Source organism: Panthera pardus, unplaced genomic scaffold (genome assembly GCF_024362965.1).
Source record: "Panthera pardus isolate Hobbes unplaced genomic scaffold, ASM2436296v1 HiC_scaffold_16, whole genome shotgun sequence".
NCBI lineage: Eukaryota > Metazoa > Chordata > Mammalia > Carnivora > Felidae > Panthera > Panthera pardus.
The window spans coordinates 129664314-129684451 of NW_026526721.1; the positions used below are offsets into that span (position 1 = coordinate 129664314).

General features: G+C 43.9%; 1 protein-coding gene across 3 annotated transcripts in view; it reads left to right on the top strand.

Moving 5' to 3' along the window:
• The first annotated feature begins 1918 nt into the window (after window positions 1–1918).
• The window catches only part of CPNE4 (copine 4), a 492605-nt gene continuing 474385 nt past the window's right edge, over window positions 1919–20138 (top strand). The window contains exons 1-2 of one of the 3 annotated variants that reach the window (XM_019436433.2): window positions 1919–2012; window positions 2146–2299. In XM_019436433.2, coding sequence (XP_019291978.1) covers window positions 2247–2299 — 53 coding nt within the window. In that variant the 5' untranslated portion in view covers window positions 1919–2012; window positions 2146–2246. Of the gene's footprint in view, window positions 2013–2087; window positions 2300–5263; window positions 5763–20138 lie in introns of those variants that run through there. The other 2 variants (XM_019436425.2, XM_019436441.2) reach the window with 2 other exon arrangements.

Consider the following 20138-nt stretch of genomic DNA (forward strand, 5'->3'; position numbering starts at 1 on the left):
TGACAACATGGATGGAGCTGGAGGGTATTATGCTATATGAAATAAGTCAGTCTGAAAAAAACTAATACCATATGATTTCACTCCTGTGGAATCTGAAAAACAAAACAAACAAGCAAAAAGCAAAATCAGATTTATAAATACACAGAATAAACCAATGGTTGCTGGAGGGAAGGGGCATAAGCGGATGGGCAAAATTGGTGAAGGGAGAGGGAGATACAGTCCCCTAATTATTGAATGAATAAGTCATGGGAATAAAAGGCACTGCGAAAGGAATATAGTCAGTGATATTATAATAGCGTATGGTATCATAGATGATAGGTACACATGTGGTGAGCATAGCATAATGTATAGAGAAGATGCTGAACGGCAATGTTGTACACCTGAAACTTATGTAGTATTGTGTGTCAACCATACTCAAATGAAAACAGAAAGAAAGAAAGAAAGAAAGAAAGAAAGAAAGAAAGAAAGATTAATTCTGTTGGACCTTGATTTGAGACAACCATCCTGTAGAACTGTAGGAAAATACATTTCTTGTTCTTTAAGCCCAAAATAATTTTTTACAATTTTGATAGAGAAAGAGGCAGAGAGAGGAGAGAGAATCCCAAGCAGGCTCCTCATTCACAGTGCGAAGCCTGATGCGGGGCTCGAACCCATGAACTGTGATATCATGACCTGAGCCGAAGTCAAGAGTCGGATGCTTAACCAACTGAGCGACCCAAGCACCCCCAAAATAATTTTTTTCTAATGTGGCTAGTATGACTGGGGAAATGAATTTTTAGTTTCACTTTATTGTATTTTAAATGGATTTTAATAAATTTAAATTTAAGTAGCTACATGTGTCTAGTGGCTACCTTGTTAGTGCAGGGCTGGACCTTTGTCACATGACTATCCTATCTGCAAGAAAGCCTGAGTAATGTGGGTTTTGGGCTGAGCACATTGGCCACCTCCCACGAAACTGTGCTTTTCTTAGTAAGGAAAAAACAAACAAACAAAAATTATCATAGGCTAGGCAAATAGCAGCCTCTTCAGCAGGGTGATAGATACACACTAACATTCCTTAGGCCCAAAGGAATGACCTCTTAATGGGTTTATCAGAAACATGGGTGGTGTGGTTGGGCAGACATTATGTGGCTAAAAAGCAGAATTCCAGAGCTCGAGTTCAGTTCAAATACTTTTCATAATGAGGAAACTGAGGCTTACAGAGGTGACTGAGAGGTCTAATTAAGAGTTAAATGGGATATCCTGCTTTGAAATAATAGCTGATTTAGTGTCCTTTAAAACACCACTTGTGGCAAAATGCAAAATCTCAGAAAATGATCTCTGCCTGTTTTTTTTTTTTGTTTTTTTTTTTTTGTTTTTTTGTTTTTTTAATGCAATGAAGAAAGGCTAGAGGGATTTTGATGCCACCTATTGGCAGACAGAAGTATAAGGCACTCCTTCATTGCCTAGCTTGTGTCCTACTGATGGGTGTTGGAGGCACCAGGGTCACGCAGAGTGCCGCCCATATAGAGGAAGCGCTGACAGTGGAAGATCTGGTCCCCGGTCAGCTTGGGACATGTGTTATCAGTTCTTTCTTGACCCTTAGCATCTTAGAAGGGTTTTCTTAGAGCTGTCCTTTCTGCTTTCCAGTAATACAACCTGTCTCAGGCACATACAGAAACACAGAGGAAGACCTATCAGTCACTTTTCAAAATCACATGAAAAAGAAAAAAAGAACACATTTTGAGCTATAAGTAACTCTGGGGTGGGGGGGGGGAATGCAAGGTTTTTTATTTGATCCAAAGCCTCAAAAATAAATCCTGTTATTTCCAGCCATCCCTTTGACTAGTTGAGTATGTTACCATCCTACAGCTTGAAAGAAAAAAAGAAAACAGAAATTCAATTTCAAAACAAAATGCTCACCCTGACTCACTCAGGGATGGATCCAGGGTTTTTCATGCAGGGCATTGACTCCCTGCCTGTTTTTCCCCTTCATCATCTGCTACCCTTAAAAAATGGTATCAACTGCATTGGTAAGAATCCACATTTCTTCCCTTTTGTTCTCTGGCTCCATTCCAGCATTTCCCTTGTCACACTGATGGGTGGAGTGCCTTTCATACTGGCATAGGACAGTGAGCGGATGTCTCCCCTTATGTTATCAAACAGAGACCCGGCGAGTGAATCTACTCAGAGCTGGAGCCTCCTTCGCGGCTTGGGAACACCAGTGGCTCCGTGACTCTGTAGCTTGGATTTAGATCATTTGGACTATGGCTGTAGAACCCAGCAGCTCCGAATCCATGAAAAGGAGAGTTGGAAGGAGGTGAGTGATACAAATAAGGGGATGTTGATGTCACAATTGTTGAAGGGACTCCAGCTGGTGAGCAACTTGCTGTGGAGACAGTAACTGCAACCATAGTTCATTAGCTGGTTATCTATCTTCATTTGTAGAGACGAGCTGTTGATTTTATGAGAGGTGGGAGTAAATTCTGCTTTATGTGCCCTGTGAAGAGTCTTTTTGAAATTACCTTCAGTGTCATGCCTTGAGAAAAAAAATATCCAAGTTTCTGGAAAAAAAGCTGCACGTGTGTTCTGCACACTGGTTTGCGGGCGACTGTTTGTTTCTAATTAGGGAGCTGCAGCCTGCTGGCAGAGGAAACCGTATTTGTCATAAGTTGTGGCATTGCATTTAGTTTGTGTGTCTCTGCTTTTAACATAGGGGCCAGAGATGATTGTACTGGATTCTTCCCTGTGGGTTCTGACTCTATTCTGCTCCATGGTTCATGTGTTCAGCCATTCTTACTTGTCCCTTCAGAGCCTGCTTCCGTTAGTATTCCCTGTTCTCTCATTAACTAGTTGTGTTCCCTAGTCTGGTCTTCCTGACCATTCAAATGCCAGGTTTCTTGTAGATATCATAAAACCTACCTGGCAGGTTGTTCAGAAAACTCGATGGATGGTCAATAGAGTGCCTAACAGATTGTCTGGAAATAGTACATGCTTAGTACATCTTAATGTCTTTTCTCTCACCTGTAAGAGTTTTGTGTTAAATGATCTCTAAAGTATTTTTTTAATTTAATTTGACAAATGTGTACTGACCACCTGCTAAGTGATGGACATCGAACCAGGCATCGGGGTCACAATCACAAAGAAGACAACAAAACAGACTATCATCTGCCTTCATGGGACTTAAATCTCAGGGAACAAAATCAACATGCAAAGAAATGCATGAGGACTTTCCTTTTTCTTCCCTTCACCTTTGCAAGATCAATTCAGTTCAAATTTCGAGTTCATAACTGAGGCTTTTTTTTTCTTTTAATGTGTATTTATTTTTGAGAGAGAGAGAGGAAGTGCAGGGGAGGGGCAAAGAGAGAGAGGGAGACAGAGGGTCCATACCAGGCTCTGCACTGAGAGTAGAGAGGCCGATGCGGGGCTCGAACTCAGGAACTGTGAGATCATGACCTGAGCTGAAGTACGAAGCTTAACCGACTGAGCCACCCAGGTGCCATGAGGCTACTTAATTAAACCTGAAAGAAATATTTTCTGGGGCACCTGGGTGGCTCAGTCAGTTAAGCGTCTGACTTCGGCTCAGGTCATGATCTCAGGGTTTGTGGGTTCAAGCTCCACGTCAGGCTCTGTGCTAACAACAGCTCAGAGCCTGGAACTTGCTTCTGTGCTAACAGCTCAGAGTCTAGAACTTGCTTCGGATTCTGTGTCTCCCTCATTGGGAGACAATGACCCTCCCCCGCTCATTGTCTATCTCTCAAAAATAAACATTAAAAAAAAGAGAGAAATATTTTCTGACTTAATATTTTTACACTTAATGAACATAGGCTGATTTTTGCCTGCTCGGCATCCGTCCCCTCCATGCCTGGTAGGAAGATCCTGAAACTACATTGGAGAACCATCCCAATGTTTTACTCTCAGTTGATGGGGATCAGTTTGTGCTCTGCTCTGGCTCTGGGAGTACTAAAGAGCACACTGAATGCTCCCAGATGTTGTGGAAGGCCTGGTGCTTCAGTGCAATCCCATATCCCAGGGCATATCGATGGGCTGACATGTAGCCACATGACCCAAGTTTTTCAAATCAAAGTCAATCAAAGGAGCTTCAGTGTGCAGGCAAGCTCCCTAAGATCCTGGGGTCAAGGTTTAGTGTTATCCCAGTTCAGAAGGTCTTGAGAGCCAAGCTGAAGGAAGAAATTTATTATTTTATTATTATTATTATTATTATTATTATTATTATTATTATTGTCATCTTTCTGAAGGTTCTTCCCCTGCCTCTCAAAGATCTTCCTAATTGCCTCTATAGAACCATTAGTGGGGCACCTGCTCCTTATTGTATTATTTTGCCTTCACTGCCCTTTGAAATCGAGAACTCAGGGGTTGGTCAAAAGTTCCTGGCTGATAACCTCTTTACATGAAGAGGGGTCTTCCACTCCTATCTCCCCTTATTCCTGTCCATATTCTATTGTAACATCCTTCATGTCATCCCAATGTCAGAGACAGCATCTTCTGACCCTGGGTTGCATTCTGAAGTCCAATTTGTGATTCTGACAATACTTGAGAGATATGGCATGGCAATATGCTGACAGAATAGTTGTCTGGTTTATCTGCTGTTGCAGAAACAATCAGATACAATGCACAGTGTGTCCTTCCATTGCTCATTCATCTGAATTTGACTTTGAATAAGTTTTGGAACAGGAAAGCCATACTGGCTTCCTCAAGTGCTTCGTAACATGTGGCAGTGGTTACCCCTTACATAAGACAGCATGTTTATATCTATTTTTAAATACAGTACTGTCTAAGTATTTCTGTATCTTATACTTATTTGTGAGATGGATGTATTCAGGAAGACATGTGATGAAGAAAAGTCTCCTCCAGTCAATTATTCATGCATTCATTTACTAAAAAATAAATATTACCCTCCTACCATATGCCGGGCACTTTTGTGAGCCCCTGAAGATACAGAGGTGAGCAATCTCTTCATCTCTGGTGGCGGTTGAGCATCCATCCAAGAAGTTTCCTTGAATGTGTGCAAAAAGAACTATCACTCCCACCCTCTCCCAGATATTAGCGCTTTACTCTGCAATGGAGATGAGTTCTGAGCCCTTGGGAGAACTCAGTTATGGTCCCCAGGAGTCGGGCGTGAGCGACACAGCCCAGCGGGCAGCGGGACCTTGGGCGCGGCGGGCCGGTGCGGCGCGCCCCCCGCCCAGTGCCAGCGCTGGGCGGGGCCGCGGACTCGCGTTCCCCGGCCAAGGGCTCGCCTCCGCCGGAACCCCCCAGGGGGCGCTCGCGCCGAGGTTTCCCAACTAGTATCTCGCCGGTTGCCGGGAGCATGGGTTTCGTCAGAAGGTGGAAATCTCTCTGAGAAGCTGCCATCTATCTCCCCGCCACCCTCGCGTCCCCGTCTCTTCCTCCCTCCCTTCCTCCCGTCTCCTCTCTGTTCCCTCCCGCTTCCCCCCGTACCTTCCCCTCGACTCTCTGAGTTAACTGGGAGCTCAGCCTCCACCCCCAACATTCCCACCCATTCCCCAGCCCCCATCTCCAAGGATGGAGTCGGGGTTTCCGGAGAGACCAAACTCCCCTCTCTGCATCTTTTCCGTCCGCTGTTGCTAAACTGGCCTCAGAGGACGAGGAGGGAGAGCGTCCGACTCCCCTCACACCACCACCAACTACACCACCAACCACCTCCACTCCAAAGCCGGATTCTGTCTGCGTCCTAGGGGTGGGACACACCTTGTCCCGGACTCGATTCTCTTCCTACTCTTCGACGTTGACACCTCCAGGTAAGTAGACACCAACTCTGTCATTCCTGTGTTCTTGGGGCGCTAGGAAGGCAAAGTCCTTCGGGGCTGCTGCGTAGCAAGACCAACTTTTGAGACGCCCCGGGTTTCGCTCAGAGTGGCTTGTTTATCATCGCTGTTGTTGTTTCAAGACGCAGCTACAAGCCGTCTTCCATCCAAGGGAACTTTCATCCCTTGCATCTCCCCTCCGCTCGCCGGGTGGGGTGGGGCGCGCGGGGTCCGGAGCAACCCTACGGAGGGGACCGCAGCGCACCCGCTGGGGAGCGGGTCCTGGAAGTCCTGGAGTGGGGAGGACATGGCTGTTTTAGAAATCGGGGAGAGGGCCGGGAGCAGAGTCCTGGCTGAAGTTGCAGCTTCCCCTTTGACTGTGAGACAGCTGTGGGAAACTGTATCGGTGGCCAGTGGCTTGACCTAGCTGCTGTTGGATTTAGCCTCTCAACTCCCCCCCCCCCCCAGTGGGTCCCAATAATATGTAATTGTGGTCGAGGCTCTCCAGCTAAAATCTAATCAGTAGGCTTGCAAGTCCCTCGATTCAGCCAAGTCCCTCCACTCTCCTTCTAATGTTAGATAAAGGGGGGGGGGGGGGAGGTGGTAGTAGGGGGAGGAGGCCAGGGGTGGGACCGGAGGGACTACCAAAGCGCTAGCCACGCAGACCAAAGAGATTGGGACCCCTTGTGTATTACAGAAGCTCGTGGATTGTTAGGGCGGAATCCAGGGAGACAATTCGGAGGCGGTCCACGCCAAGTCAAGTGAGTGTTGATGACCATGCAGTGGGGAGCTGGCTGAACACCTAGAAATACTCTTAGGAAGATGCACTCCTCCCTAAGAAATACTCCTTAGGAAGATGCACTCCTTCCTCTTGAGGAAAGAGGCTCGGCTTTAAGGCTCCAGGTCCCATCCAGCTCTCCAGATCCGACCGCGCCCCCCCCTCCCCCCGACGTCGTTGCAAGACTGGCTTCCAGTCCCAGAACTTGCCAGGCTCCAGGAGACATCGCAGACTGCAGCGATGATCCGTGGTGCACGAGTTTAGGAAATGCATGTCGTGGGGGTTCAGGAGGTGGAGGAAAGAAAGGTGAGCAGAGTAGTGAGGGTGAGGGAGTAGGGAGGAGTGAGTGTCCAGGGAAACTTTGCGAGAGAAATATCTGGAGAGAACCCCCGCCCCCCACACACTGACCCACTTGATGCTACAGGATTTCGGTGCCTTTTGGGAAGAGATACATCTGTTCCATTGCACCTGTGCTCAGAACTATGCAAAACCAACCTCTCGTCCTCTTGTTTCTTTTTGTTGCTTTGCCAGGGATTTTTGAAGCACTGCTCTTGATTGTTCTTGGCTCACGTGGTTTTCGTTTTCCTAAACAGCATTTTTGAGCTGTCCAAGGTGTTTAAAGTGTTCTTGAACTGAGACTGAAGTCTAGTCTTAATGGAAAAACTGTCTTAAGTTCAAATGAAATATCCTTTTCTCTCTATTCCTTCCTTCGACTGCCCTCTTAATCCCTATTCTCAAAGGTGTTTGTAGATTTTTTTTTTTTTTTTTTTTTGGGGCTTTAGGTCAAAACAACCCCTCCCCCCAGAAAAATCAACTGTCCTGGAGCACAGGTGTTTCGAATCCATGGCAATGTTTTGTAGTTAGTATACACTGGTTAAACTGCATAGCACATCCCCCCAAGAGCCAAAGGCCAGCAAGAATTTTACTTCTTTTATTTGATGCCCTTCAAGTTTAGGAAGGTCCCGTTTCTTTTTTATTACTCAGCAGATAAGACCGAGCTCAGGACGGCTATTGCTGTGATTAGATAACTTCTGATGTTTTCATTTCCCTTACTAAGCTGCCATTCCCAGGTTAAATTAGTTTTATTGGCCTGTCTATTTTAAAGAAAGACTGGCAGAGTTGCTCTAGCAGATCAGGGGGCTGAGCTCAGAGTAGGTCAAAAGTATTCACATGTAGGGAAGTGGATAAAAATAGGAGGGTTGGCAAATACAGATAGGACACCTGTGTTAATGTGCATACTAATGAAGGCCAGAATCTCCTCGTTTATCTCTGATGGAAAGATTCTGACAGCTTCACAAGATCAAACTCAAATCACATCAAAACTAGGTGATTTCCCCTGAGCATTACATAAAAGGAAGTATCAGTCCATAGCAGGAGCGGATGTTGAATCCTAGACAGTTTTGAATGGTTGGGTGAGAAGAACTTGCCTATAATGTAATCAAAGGTCTACTCATGTAATACTATGTGAGAACTCTCATGGCCATCAAATCTATACCTTTCCTGTGAGTGGTCAGCCTCATTTTTAATTTTCCAGACACACTTCCAGTGGAATTTATTGGAAACAGGCCCAGATGGGGTCTAGTGAGTTTCCCAGCATGAGACAACCACTTTACTGGAGCTTCTAAGTATTTCTTTAAAAATAGCAGCTCTGAGGTTTGTGCATTGTATTTTAATTGTACTTAAAAGACTTCCAGTTTATCTCTAGGTCTTTGGTAGCAACATGGCATTTTGCTTGAATTATTGATTTTTTTTAGGGGAATCCTGCATTTAGAGGTTTTAATTAAAAGGTATCTTGTATTAAAGTGTTTCTTGATCTGCATGTGGATTTCTGATTAAAACATACCTCTTTCCATTTAGTAGAAAGCAAAGGTGTTATCTGTTTCCAGAGAAGATTTATGTAGTATTCAAAAATATATATACATATGAGCTTGATTCTTCCTATCACCAGATGATTTGAGTCCACCATGACTGAAAACCTTAAGATTATGCTAACTATAAAAAATAACCACAGAAAAAAAAGTGGGTTAATAGTGAAATCTTTGTTCTCACCTGTGTTTGAATCTTTTGGTATCCAACTGAATGTTTTCATATGGTTTGCACCAAGCCTTTTTTTCTGAAGTATAACACTCTGGATCATTATGGCCACTTTTATTCACATAAAAGACTTTTCGATTTGGAAGTAAACATGTTGAACGTGAATAGTCAATGTGTGTGTCATTAATGCCCCACACTTACATGGAGATCTGAATCCAGAACAAAGAGTGAGAAGAGTGCTTTGATGGCCTCAACCTGCTAGATTGGGAAAAAGCTCTACACTAATTGGGAAAGTCACTTCATGAGTCTTTGTATTTTTAATCAGAGATATGGCCAGAAGATCTGTATTTCATGCATTTTAAAGAAGAAAAAGGCTAAATTTGTTCTCTGTATTTGATCTTTCCGTTTTTGTCTTGTTAATATTTTAAAACAAAACAAAAACCCCTTTGGATCATACGGTCACCCAAAGTCATATTGCCTTGGCAACGGTAGTAAGTACACCGGAGTCACAAAATATCAAGACAGGAAATTTAAAATGCATTTAAAATAAAAATGTCACATGGTTCAGCACTATCCTATAGTGCATTAGCACTGACCTTCCAGCATATAATAATAGAGTTGCATTTGAATCTGCCTTTCTCCTGACTGCACGTAGACAGTAAATAACAGATTACAGGACTTTAAGTTTTTTTTTTAGGATGTCCTAAAAATTCTATAATGGTTTTTCTCTTGAGGGAAGCGTGTTATGAAAATAAGTGGGTTGGAGTTACAAATCCATTTTTTGGATGAGGTGTTTATGTGGAGGTTGGTGGTAAGTCTGAAATCAAGCTTAATCAATGGATCAGGCATGATGTGCTGTCTTCTGCATGATATCGGAAGTAGACAGTATGTAGTCAGGCCTCAGCACTCAGTTCAGTCAGGGGATATCTACTAACACTTGTGGCTGCAGTATAAAAACGTCATAGTGCCTACATATACTTTTAGTCTTTTCTGTACTAGAAATCTCATTTACGTGGGAGCTTTCTGTTTAGTCTATGAATTACTAAATATATATGATATATAGTATATGTTTTTTCTAAGCTGGCAAATCCCAAAAAGTTCTTTCTTTGGCTGTTGTATTTTTTGGAAAGTCTCTTGAGAACCACTAGCTTTTAGATCAGTAAATATTGAAGGCCTGAAGGCAAGTGTTGGAAAGTTGAAGAAAGTGGTAAGGAAGGCTTATTTGGGAAGGTTCGTTCCAGTCCTATGACTTTGTACACTCCGAGGGGTGAGGGAACCAACTGAGGGTTGGCCTGTGGTGGGTTTATTTCTCAACTTGGACAACAACTGTTTCTCTTTGAATCTATGACTCTCGAACTGGAAGAGAGCTTGGGGATAATCTGTTGACTCTAGCTGTTTAATTTGACAGATGTGGAAACTAAACCTTGGAGAGCTGACTTGTTCAAGGTCAGGGGACTCACTCAACAACCCTCCTGATTATTCCTTTCTCTCTATATAGACTTGAGTTCCCTGGAGATAATGACTATAGTGGCGCCAGTGTCTGGTGCCATGTGCACTGATAATCTTTACTGAGTTGGAGATGGTGGGGTGGGGGGCTCCCAACTCCATTGCAGTATTTGGAAGAGCAGGCTTGGGACTTACTACTTTGCTCTCTATTGGAGTCAGTGCAATATTTACCCAATAGATGTGATTAAATTTGTACAAAATCATTGTCTGCAGCCATCTCTGTTAATGTACATGTTTTGTGAAGAATTGTTCATGCACAGTCTTAGGTTTGCTACTTTAAATGTCATAACTGAATCAATAAAGTAAACAAAGAGATTTTATGAGTGTTTATAGTTCCAGGAACTCACAGGGGAATCTTTTTTTCCTGTTTTAAATTAAAGGTCCATTCAAAAAGAACACATTCTAAAATGTTTTTCTATCATTGGCTCAACATAATATTTCTAACTTTGTACTTCTTATTACTTAGAAAACTAGAAACATTTCTCCTTGGAAACATCAAGGGAAAAATACAGTATTTCTGGTTAAGCCTAGAAATCTTCTCAGGTTTAAGGTGTATTGGCTAAAAGACCTTCCTTACCCAAAAGATTCCAAACCTCTGCAGGTCAGTTCATTGAGCTTTGAGGGAGAGGAGGAACAAAATTAGGCTAGCAGGGGTCCAAGGTGAAGGCAGCCCCCAGTAGCTGTTGAGGCAAGGGGGAAGGGCGGGAGAGAGTTGGCATTAGAGTGGACGGACGCTAGAGGGCGCCGGAGCACCGGCAGAGCCTACCTCCTGGGACCATGAACCCGACTTCTAGGCTCGGGGATGGGGTTTGACTGAACCTCAAAGATGTGCTCAGGTATGAAATACTGGTTTCCCCCGTGCCTCTGACTCTCCAGTCCACATTGCATCACTTCAGGGAGAAGACAAAGGATTTTGCCTTCAGAATCCAGTAGGGCACTTCCAGTGCCTGCTTGGGTTGCCCAGTGACTGGACAGCATGCCAGCTCTTTGGATTCAGGCTGTCTGGAGTCTGACTGCCCTCTGTTTCCTGACACCAGGACCTTTTGCCAGTAGAAGAACTCTGGGCTCAGAAAAACTTCGTTTAAATATGGGGCTTATAGTTTTCAAGCTGCAGACAGAGTGCACCTGCATGAGTGTTAGCGTCTGCAAATGGGACTAGTGGTGGTTGGTGAATGTTGGAATGTTTAAAACGGTCCAGTATTTTAGCTGGCAGGCAAATGCCAGTTCCTGCGTCCCTTCTCTTAAGAGTTCTCCCAAAACTTCATCCTTTCTTTTCCATCTGAGCTTCCGTCTGTTTCCACACCCCCACCCCCTCAGCAGAAGGGTCTCATTTATCCATCTGTTGAATAATAATTGATCACATCCTTTATGCCAAAACCTGTGCTAGGCACTGGGAATAAGTGTGATGTTCACATTTTTGGAAGTGCAGGCTTGAGGGGTAGACAGGTGCGTGAGAACAGGCATTAAAACCTGTGGAGGTAAGTGTAAGGAGAGAGATGAACAAATGATGTGGGTTAAGAGATAAGAGAGTCATTTGCTTTGTCTCAGAGAACCTGGGGAATGGTCCCTCAAGTCCTTTACACTCAGGTGTTTTTTCTTCTCCCTATGTATCAAGAAACGTGGTCTGGAGGGTGATTCTGAGTGAGAGGAAGGATCAGGGTTGGGATGTGGGGCGATCTCCCTTAGTGTGAGCTTAGGTTTGTGTGTATGTTTAACAGAGGTTCTTAAATCCAGTCAGCTCACACCACTGCCCTGTGGATTTTAACTGCATCTATATCATAAGATAAATGACTATATAGTAGACTTAATCCATTTAAACAGCAAAATGATTTTTTTTAATATATGAAATTTATTGTCAAATTGGTTTCCATACAACACCCAGTGCTCATCCCAAAAGGTGCCCTCCTCAATACCCATCACCCACCCTCCCCTCCCTCCCACCCCCCATCAACCCTCAGTTTGTTCTCAGTTTTTAACAGTCTCTTAGGAAACGGTAGAAGTATAACAGCAACAACAAGAAACTGACCACTTAATGTGGGTCTGGAACAATCTAAATAAGGATTCTATTTTTAAAATATTAAAAGATGTGTTCAATATAAATATCAATAAAAAAGAAAAATTATACCGGAAGGAGAATGGTTAAAAGAAATGTTTTATCATTATCCTTAAAGTGACAGAAAAGCTTTTAAGTTATTTGGAGACCCTGGGGGCCCAGGGAAACTGATTGATGTCTTTGTTATATTTTGTACAGTTATTTTAACAAGTAACTGAGAGACAAAAATTTCAGTGACAAAATGGAAAAGTCAAGGAGGTTTATATGTGAGATCTTGTTGATATGAAACCAGGGATGGGCACTTTGGGCCATGTGTGTTAATCTTATCTGCTAGGTAGATCTCTAAGCTGCTAGAATCCATGGTTGGAATTCTGTGACTTCACTGACTGTGAATCGTATTGGGAGGAAAGTCCTGATAAGAGGAAAATGGTAGAAATAGTTGGTTTGGTGCAGGCAGAGCAGAGTGAGCAGCTAATAATATTAAATTACAGCTCATGGCCTGATTGAATTTTATAGAGACAGGAAAGGAAATGCTTCTTATGGAATCAAAGAATGTAAGAACTAGACAATCCTGTAAAATTAGGCTCACCCCTTTCCATTGTTTTGGATGAGGAAACAGAGGCCCAGCAAGGTGAAATCACTCACACAAGCTGTATGGAGATTGAGTTACAGCAAGACAGAAGTTTCTGCATCCTTTGTCCTGGCCCATGCTATACTCATCCTTCCTCCCCACTTCGTGCTTCAGGAGAGAGCAGCCCCCCTGCCCCTGTCTTGTTCATGGCTGAACCCCGAACAGCACCAGCCATCTAGCCATTGCTCAAAAAATTTTGGTTGACTATGTGAGCGATGTTATTTCCTTCTTCCTCACTCTTATTTAGGAATGTGCCAAGAAATCACTAGGTTGCAATGCAATTTGGTAAAGACAAATATTTGCCGAGTTTTGTTATGATATGGGCTTAAGCTTTGAAGGTAAGCAGACTTGGTTCAAATTCTGGCTTTGCCACTCAATAGCTGTTTGGCTTTGGGAAAATTACTCAATGTCTTTGAGCCTTATTTCCTTGGGGATAAAGCTATATAAAGTAGCAGAGGACCTGCATCACAGGTATGTACTAAGTGTTAGTTTTTCTTAGTCTCCCATTCCTCCTTTCTTCCCAGAGAAGATTTAAAGGAGAATACAGTACTTTTTCCAAAGTGATTTTAATTTATTTCAGATAGTACACATTTATCTTGCATAAAAAGTAAAATTATTTCACTGTGTAAGCATAAACACGTATATAATCACTACAAATGAGTATTCTGTGGGTTAGATATTATTAGTCACATTTTATAAATAATTGAGTCAATGCCAAAGCACTAGCAACAGAGGGGGACTGAAATCTAGGGGGGCTCCCACTCCAATTCCAAAGCTGGGTGTTTTTTTCAAATTCGTGTTTCGTATGATCTTTGTTTCTTACCTATCCTTCCACAGCTGCTTCTCTCAAGAAGGCTCACATCCTCTTCTTCACGTGTCCTCATGGCCTGGCTGCACCCACTCCCCTGGCGTATTACAAGCTTTTCGGGGTAGCAGCTGTGTAGTGCACTTCTTATGATAACTCCAGAGTGCCTAGAACCTTCTGGTACACAGATAACTCTCTCCGTCACCCTGTGTGTGTGCCCACCCCCTTAGCATGTATCCTGCATCTAGGCCAAGTTTGTGGGTCTTTACACTGCACATTGAACTTGCTCAAAATCAACCCTACAGCGTCTCTCACTAAAAATACTCTTGGGGCGCCTGGGTGCGCCGGTTAAGTCAGTTAAGTGTCCGACTTCCGCTCAGGTCATGATCTCACAGCTCGTGAGTTCGAACCCTGCATAGGCCTCTGTGCTGACTGCTCAGAGCCTGGAGCCTGCCTGCTTCGGATTCTGTCTCCCTCTCTCTCTGCCCCCTTCCTTGCACTCTGTCTCTCTCTCCTTCAAAAATAAACACTAAAAAAAATTAGAAAAAAATACTCTTACTATATTTTGATCGTTCTGTATTGTGTAATCTAAATTAACATTTGAGGTTTTACAGATCTACTATAGACATCACCTATGTAATACAATATATGTTGCACTTGAACAACTTATGGGATTTATCTTGAAGATTATTTTGACTGTGTATGGGTTTTATTTCACTCATTGAATCATAGCCCCTACCTAAAATGTGCTCCATTATATTTACAAGGCTACACTCTGTGCTGTATATAGGTAGGTAGAATTATTAGTGAAAAGCATGAATTTTTAGCCAGGGATTCCTGGGTTTGAATCCCAGCTCTGCTTAATCTCTTGAAGTTCAATTTCCACAGATGTAAAATGAATAATGATAGTGCCTATGCCCGAGGATAACTGTGAGCCTTGAAAGATATAGTGCACATCTGTGGCATCCGAACTGCCCATCAGATTTCAGGCACATGGAAATTGCTCAAACTGTAACTAATATTGTCTGGTGGCACCCCTCAAACTTGGGAGCTTGTGAGTAATTACCCTAATGGTAGTGGTTTGCTGTATTGCAAAGGGGTTGTGAAAAATAGGAGTGTGTTTATGAAAGTATGATAGAAATCGGCAATAAAATGTGTGCTTTCCACAGCTACTGACGTAACCACTTACCTTTCTCCCTTCCCTCTTCTCTGTTTCTACCCACGAATTTTATGCCTAGACACAAAGATGACTCAAGGGGTATGCTGGGGTTTCTCTAAGATAAAACTTCTCTGTTCCTGCTGGTTCCAGCTTTATTTCTGATGCAAAGTATGTTTAGCACTGGCCCCCAGATACACAGCTAGAATACAAAATCAATCACTCTGCCCTGCAAGGTCCAGCAACAGACATTTATTGTATTTGACTTTATGTATCTTCCACCTTTGTTCAAATAAGATTCTAGACAGCAAGCAATAGACAACATATTGGGGGTTCTCTGCTATCAAAGTCCAAAATGCTGCTAGCATAAAATACTCTTTTCAGAGAGACCCAATGCAGGTCTTAAAGCCAAGTTTCTCACACTTGAGGACAAATCAGAATCTCCTGGAAAACTTGTTACAACACAGATAGATGTCTTCTGGCCCCCACCAGCTTCCAATTCAGTGGGTCTAGTGTTAGAGCCAATTAATTTGTATCTCTGACAATTTCCCAGGTGATGTTGATGCTGCTGGTTTGGGGACCACACTTTGAGAACCAAGTCTTAAATATTCCCTTTATTTAGACAAACTGTGAACTTTCTATCTTGTGTGGTAAAACCGAGAACAGCGTTAGTGGTGAAGAAAGGGATCTGACATTTACTGAGCAACTATGACATTTGCCATGTGTCAGGTACCTCAGCGGGCACTTTATGCATATTGTCCTATTTAATCCTCATACCTGTCCAGCCAATCAAGTCATAATTATTTATTGAGACCCTATCATGTATCATGCTAGGCTCTGAGATATGGGGTGAGCCTACAGACATAATCCTGACTTTCTGGATATTATGTTTCAGCAGGGAAACTTGTTTGAGCAGATAATTATAAGGGTGGCTAGTCTGATGTATAGAGTATAGAAGACCAGAGAAGCTGAGTAACTTGGCTAAGGTTACACAGCCAATGGGAGAGGGCACAAAACAAACTTGAAAATCATTTTACTTTAAAATATCTATTCTTTCCACTAAACCAGAGGTTCTTAGACTTTTTGGTCTCAGGGCTCCTTTATACCCTCAAAAATTATTAAAGATCCCAAAAGAGCTTTTGTTTAGGCTAAATCTATCCACATGTACTATATTGGAAATTAAAGGGGTTCACCTTCTGAGAACAGCTGCACTAGACCATGCTGCAAATAGTGCCATTTTTCTTAGATTCTCAACCCTAATTTGTTTCGATGACTTTTGTAGCCAGCAAAGATGAGACTCGTCACATCTCCTCCTATACTTGTATTTTTTTAAATATGGAAACCTCTCTTAAGCCTTAGCCTGTATTTCTAGTGATGGCAACTTCCTAAAGAAAAGGCTGATCTGCTTTGGAACTGCGTTCTTACATTTTTATGTGTGTAAGTATGTATGTGTATGTGCATTTATGATAAGGAAAAGCCAACAGTTAAACTATCTATCCCAGAACAAACTGAGATGTGGTGGCTTTATTATTCCTCGAAGGATCTCTATCCCAGTCAAGGGCATTTAGAAAGATACGGTCTGTGAATGTTTGTGGCATGTATTGCCTTCAGGGTTCCTCAGGGCACATGCCACCAAAAGAGAAGTCCAAGGAAGCAAGCTGAGGGCTCACTCCTGCTAACTCCTCACAGTGGGAGGAAGAGATGATCGATTAGATTCTAGTGCTGTGGCTTTTCTGTGTAATGTTGGCAGCTGAGTTGTGTTTAATTGTGGGCTAATGACTGATTCCATCATTTTTATTCATTACCTAACGGGAAAGAGGAGTCCTAGTAGATACTTTCCTTTGGTGTTTAATGGTCCATGGTTGTTCAGACTTGGATGCCCTGGTTGACTCTTAATGTTTTATGGCATCGTTAAATTTTACTGAGTAAAATCAACCAAATCAGAGCTGACGTAACTCAGTGTGGTTCTCAACTGATGATCAGTGAATTCAAATCTCCTTTTATTTTTCACAGAAACCAATGAACTCTAAGGGAGATTCTGCAGCAGAGTTAGGGCAGTGATTTAGATGTAGCAGATCCTTGGATGATAAATTGGAAAGAGGGTGTCTTCCGGTCCTTTGACTGTTATATCTTTTTGACAGCAAACATCTGGATCACTGGTTCACAGAGAAACTTTAAAAATGTTTATCCAGATGTTTGGTGTCACAGAGGCACATCCCACAGCCACAATAAATAAAAAAATGTGATGCTAGGTGATCATTTGTCATCTTCCTTAAAAGCTGAAATTTGACATGAGGCATTTCTGTGAGTTGATCAGACGCAGCATGGAGTCCTTTATACCACATTTCTGTGTACAGAGCACATTCTGCTAGGTAATTATAACTTTGTGAAGGAATTCTCTTTCTGGAAAGCAGCATTTGGAGGAGGGTCTAGGGCATAAATGAGTGTACCCACAGGTCACATCTTCTTTTCATTCACATCAAACGGGAGTCTGTGTGGTATGCCCCATGAGGGGCCATCTCCTGGGAACCCTTTCAGCCAAGTTTTGGATGCTGTTTTTAAGTTGTGAGCTTATTGCCCCAAATTCTCAAATTCTGACTCAGTGGGCTCGGGTGAGCAACCCTGTTGGTTTTGTAGATGGCGGGGGCCGCTTTTGAGATCTCCTTTCTCCAAAGCAGACACAAAGAGGGAAGGATCCTCGCCCCCTGTTCCTCACCCACCCACCCACCCTGTCCAGGGAATGGGCTCAGGGAAGACTATAGCTGCTTACTGACCCTTTGAGTTTGCCCTGTGTCTGCCTTTCCAACCAAGATAAGCAGCCCTGCTTAGACTTGCATCCAGCAGGAATAGATGGGAGTTATTGTCTATAGGGACAGAGTGATGGGAATCTGGGGATCTGCCTGATATCCTAGGAACATCATCTTTCCTAAGCTGGGAAAAAGAGACGTCATTCGATTAGGGAGGCTCAGTGCTTGGTTACTTAGATGAAAACTTCTTTCCCTGTTTGTTTGGATGAGCAAGAACAGTTCTATTTGTGATTCCCATTCTTCTCCGGTGTTTTATGGGTAATTATAATAGCTAGTTACAAAGTTCATTCTCTAAACAAATTGTTATGTGATTTTTCCTTTATAAATACTTTTAAACTTCTATGAATCTAAGGGAGGTTCGAGATTAAACAAGACCTGATTAAGGCAAACTTGAGATCTTCAGCCCATTGTCAGATGATATCCACTAAGGGCAGGTATCAGCAAAATGTAGCCTGTGGGTCAAATCCAGCATGTGGACTTTTTTTGTAAAGTTTTATTGGAGCACAGTCATACCTGTTATTGCCTATAGTTACTTTCATACTACAATGCCAGAACTGGGTAGTTGTGACATAGAGTATAGCCCACACAGCTTTCTATCTCGCTCTTTGTAGAACAAGTTTGCCAGTTCCTGCACTTGGAACATATTTCTGTTTGGCCATCTCTAGACAGGAAACATACATAGACTTAAAAATAAATCCAAGGAAATATTTCTCTGAAATATGGACTATAGACAAGATATCTAAATGATAGAATTTTCTTGCCATGCATTGTGAAGCTCTTATACCCAGTAGGTGTTCGTGGGTGAATGATCGTGAGTTTCTAGATGAATGGTTTATGATCTGGGTCCCAGGGTGCCTGGGTGGTTCCTTTGGTTGAGGGTCCGACTCTTGATTTTGGCTGAGATCATGATCCCAGGGTTGTGGGATTGAGTTCCATGTCAGGCTCTGTGCTGGGTATGGAGCCTGCTTGGGATTCTCTCTCCCCCTCCCCCTCCCCCTCCCCCTCCCCCTCCCCCTCCCCCTCCCCCTCCCCCTCCCCCTCCCCCTCCCCCTCCCCCTCCCCCTCTCTCTCCCCCTCTCCCCCTCTCTCTCCCCCCCTCCCCCTCTCCCCCTCTCCCTCCCCCCCTCTCCCCCTCTCCCTCTCCCTCTCCCCCTCTCCCTCTCCCTCTCCCCCTCTCCCTCTCCCTCTCCCTCTCCCTCTCTCCCTCTCCCTCTCCCTCTCCCTCTCTCCCTCTCTCCCTCTCCCTCTCCCTCTCTCCCTCTCCCTCTCCCTCTCCCTCTCCCTCTCCCTCTCCCCCTTTCTCTCTCCTTCTCTCTGCCCCTCTCCCCTACACATGTGCTCTCTGTCTCTTTCTGTCTCTAAAAACAGAACAACTTTATGATCTGGGTTCCATTTCCCCATTTATGAAACCAAAGTATCTGATCTCTAAGGATCTAAGGATCTTTCTTGCAAGACTGTTTTACATATTAGAGAGAGCGAGGAGGCAAGACAGCCTTGGTGCCTTACACCCCAGTCTGCCAAAGTGACAGCCATAGCCTCTTGAGTCACCATCAGTCATATTCATTTAGCATCAGCTGGAGTTATTACACAGGGTCAAAAAAGCACAACAGTCCGCTGTCACAGTGTTATCAGGTGTCCTACATGGAGAGAGACACGGGGATTTAACAGTTGAAAGCATCAAATTCATGCTTAATGCTTATTCTGAGTCGTTTTAAAGAGATGGGCTTGAAGAACATATTTATTGTTCATGTTCAGCAGCTCTTAGTATAATCTTGGGCACGTGCCAGATGTGCCTGATGTCCCTTTGCTCGCGTACCACAATCCTAGCTGGAGATCACACACTCCTCCTGGTTTCCAAAACTGCTGGACAGGGGGGTAGAGAGCTATTGATTGATTACTTGGTGGGGGATGGAGGAGGGAGAGATGATGGTAATCTTCTGGCTTTGACTATCCTCCACCCCTCAGGGGGAAATAAGAGATACATCATCCTGGGACAAGGGGTCATGCTCTGTGGTGTGATTTGGGTCGCCGACTTCTGCTTCAAAGCATATATTGTGCTCCTCTTTAGGAACGGGAGTTCACGGTGTCCCCTGCCTAAGGAACTAGCCAGGGTTTCCATGTGCTCAGTTCCACAGATTTGACCACGGGGTTATCATTTATTAATTCACTCATTTGGGAGGGTGACATGCTGCCTTTGCCAGGATGCGAGCAGAGCCTCAGCCTCCGTGTGCGCATCCTAGGCTGCACCCGGTTTTCCTCTCGGGCGCTCCAGCATCCGGACCACTGGGTACTGACGGAGCAGCCCTGCCTCCTGCCCCTCGTGGTAAGTGACTTACTCACTGTCAGGTCGGACAGCTGAGAGCAAGCAGGATTACGAGCAGCCCTGGGACGGAGGAGGGGAAAGCCCGCTCACAAGCTCTTGGCTTTTATGTGTAGGACCCAGACCACTTTCTCCCATTCGGAAAGGGGAGGGGAGGAGCACCGGACAAGGCTGACACTGGCACCTTGCAGTTTGTGCCACGTTCTGACTCTGGTACCCTGCAGCTCCTTGGGTGCTGCATGGGAAGACTGCCTGGTCCTTCTGGCTGAGGAGCAGAATT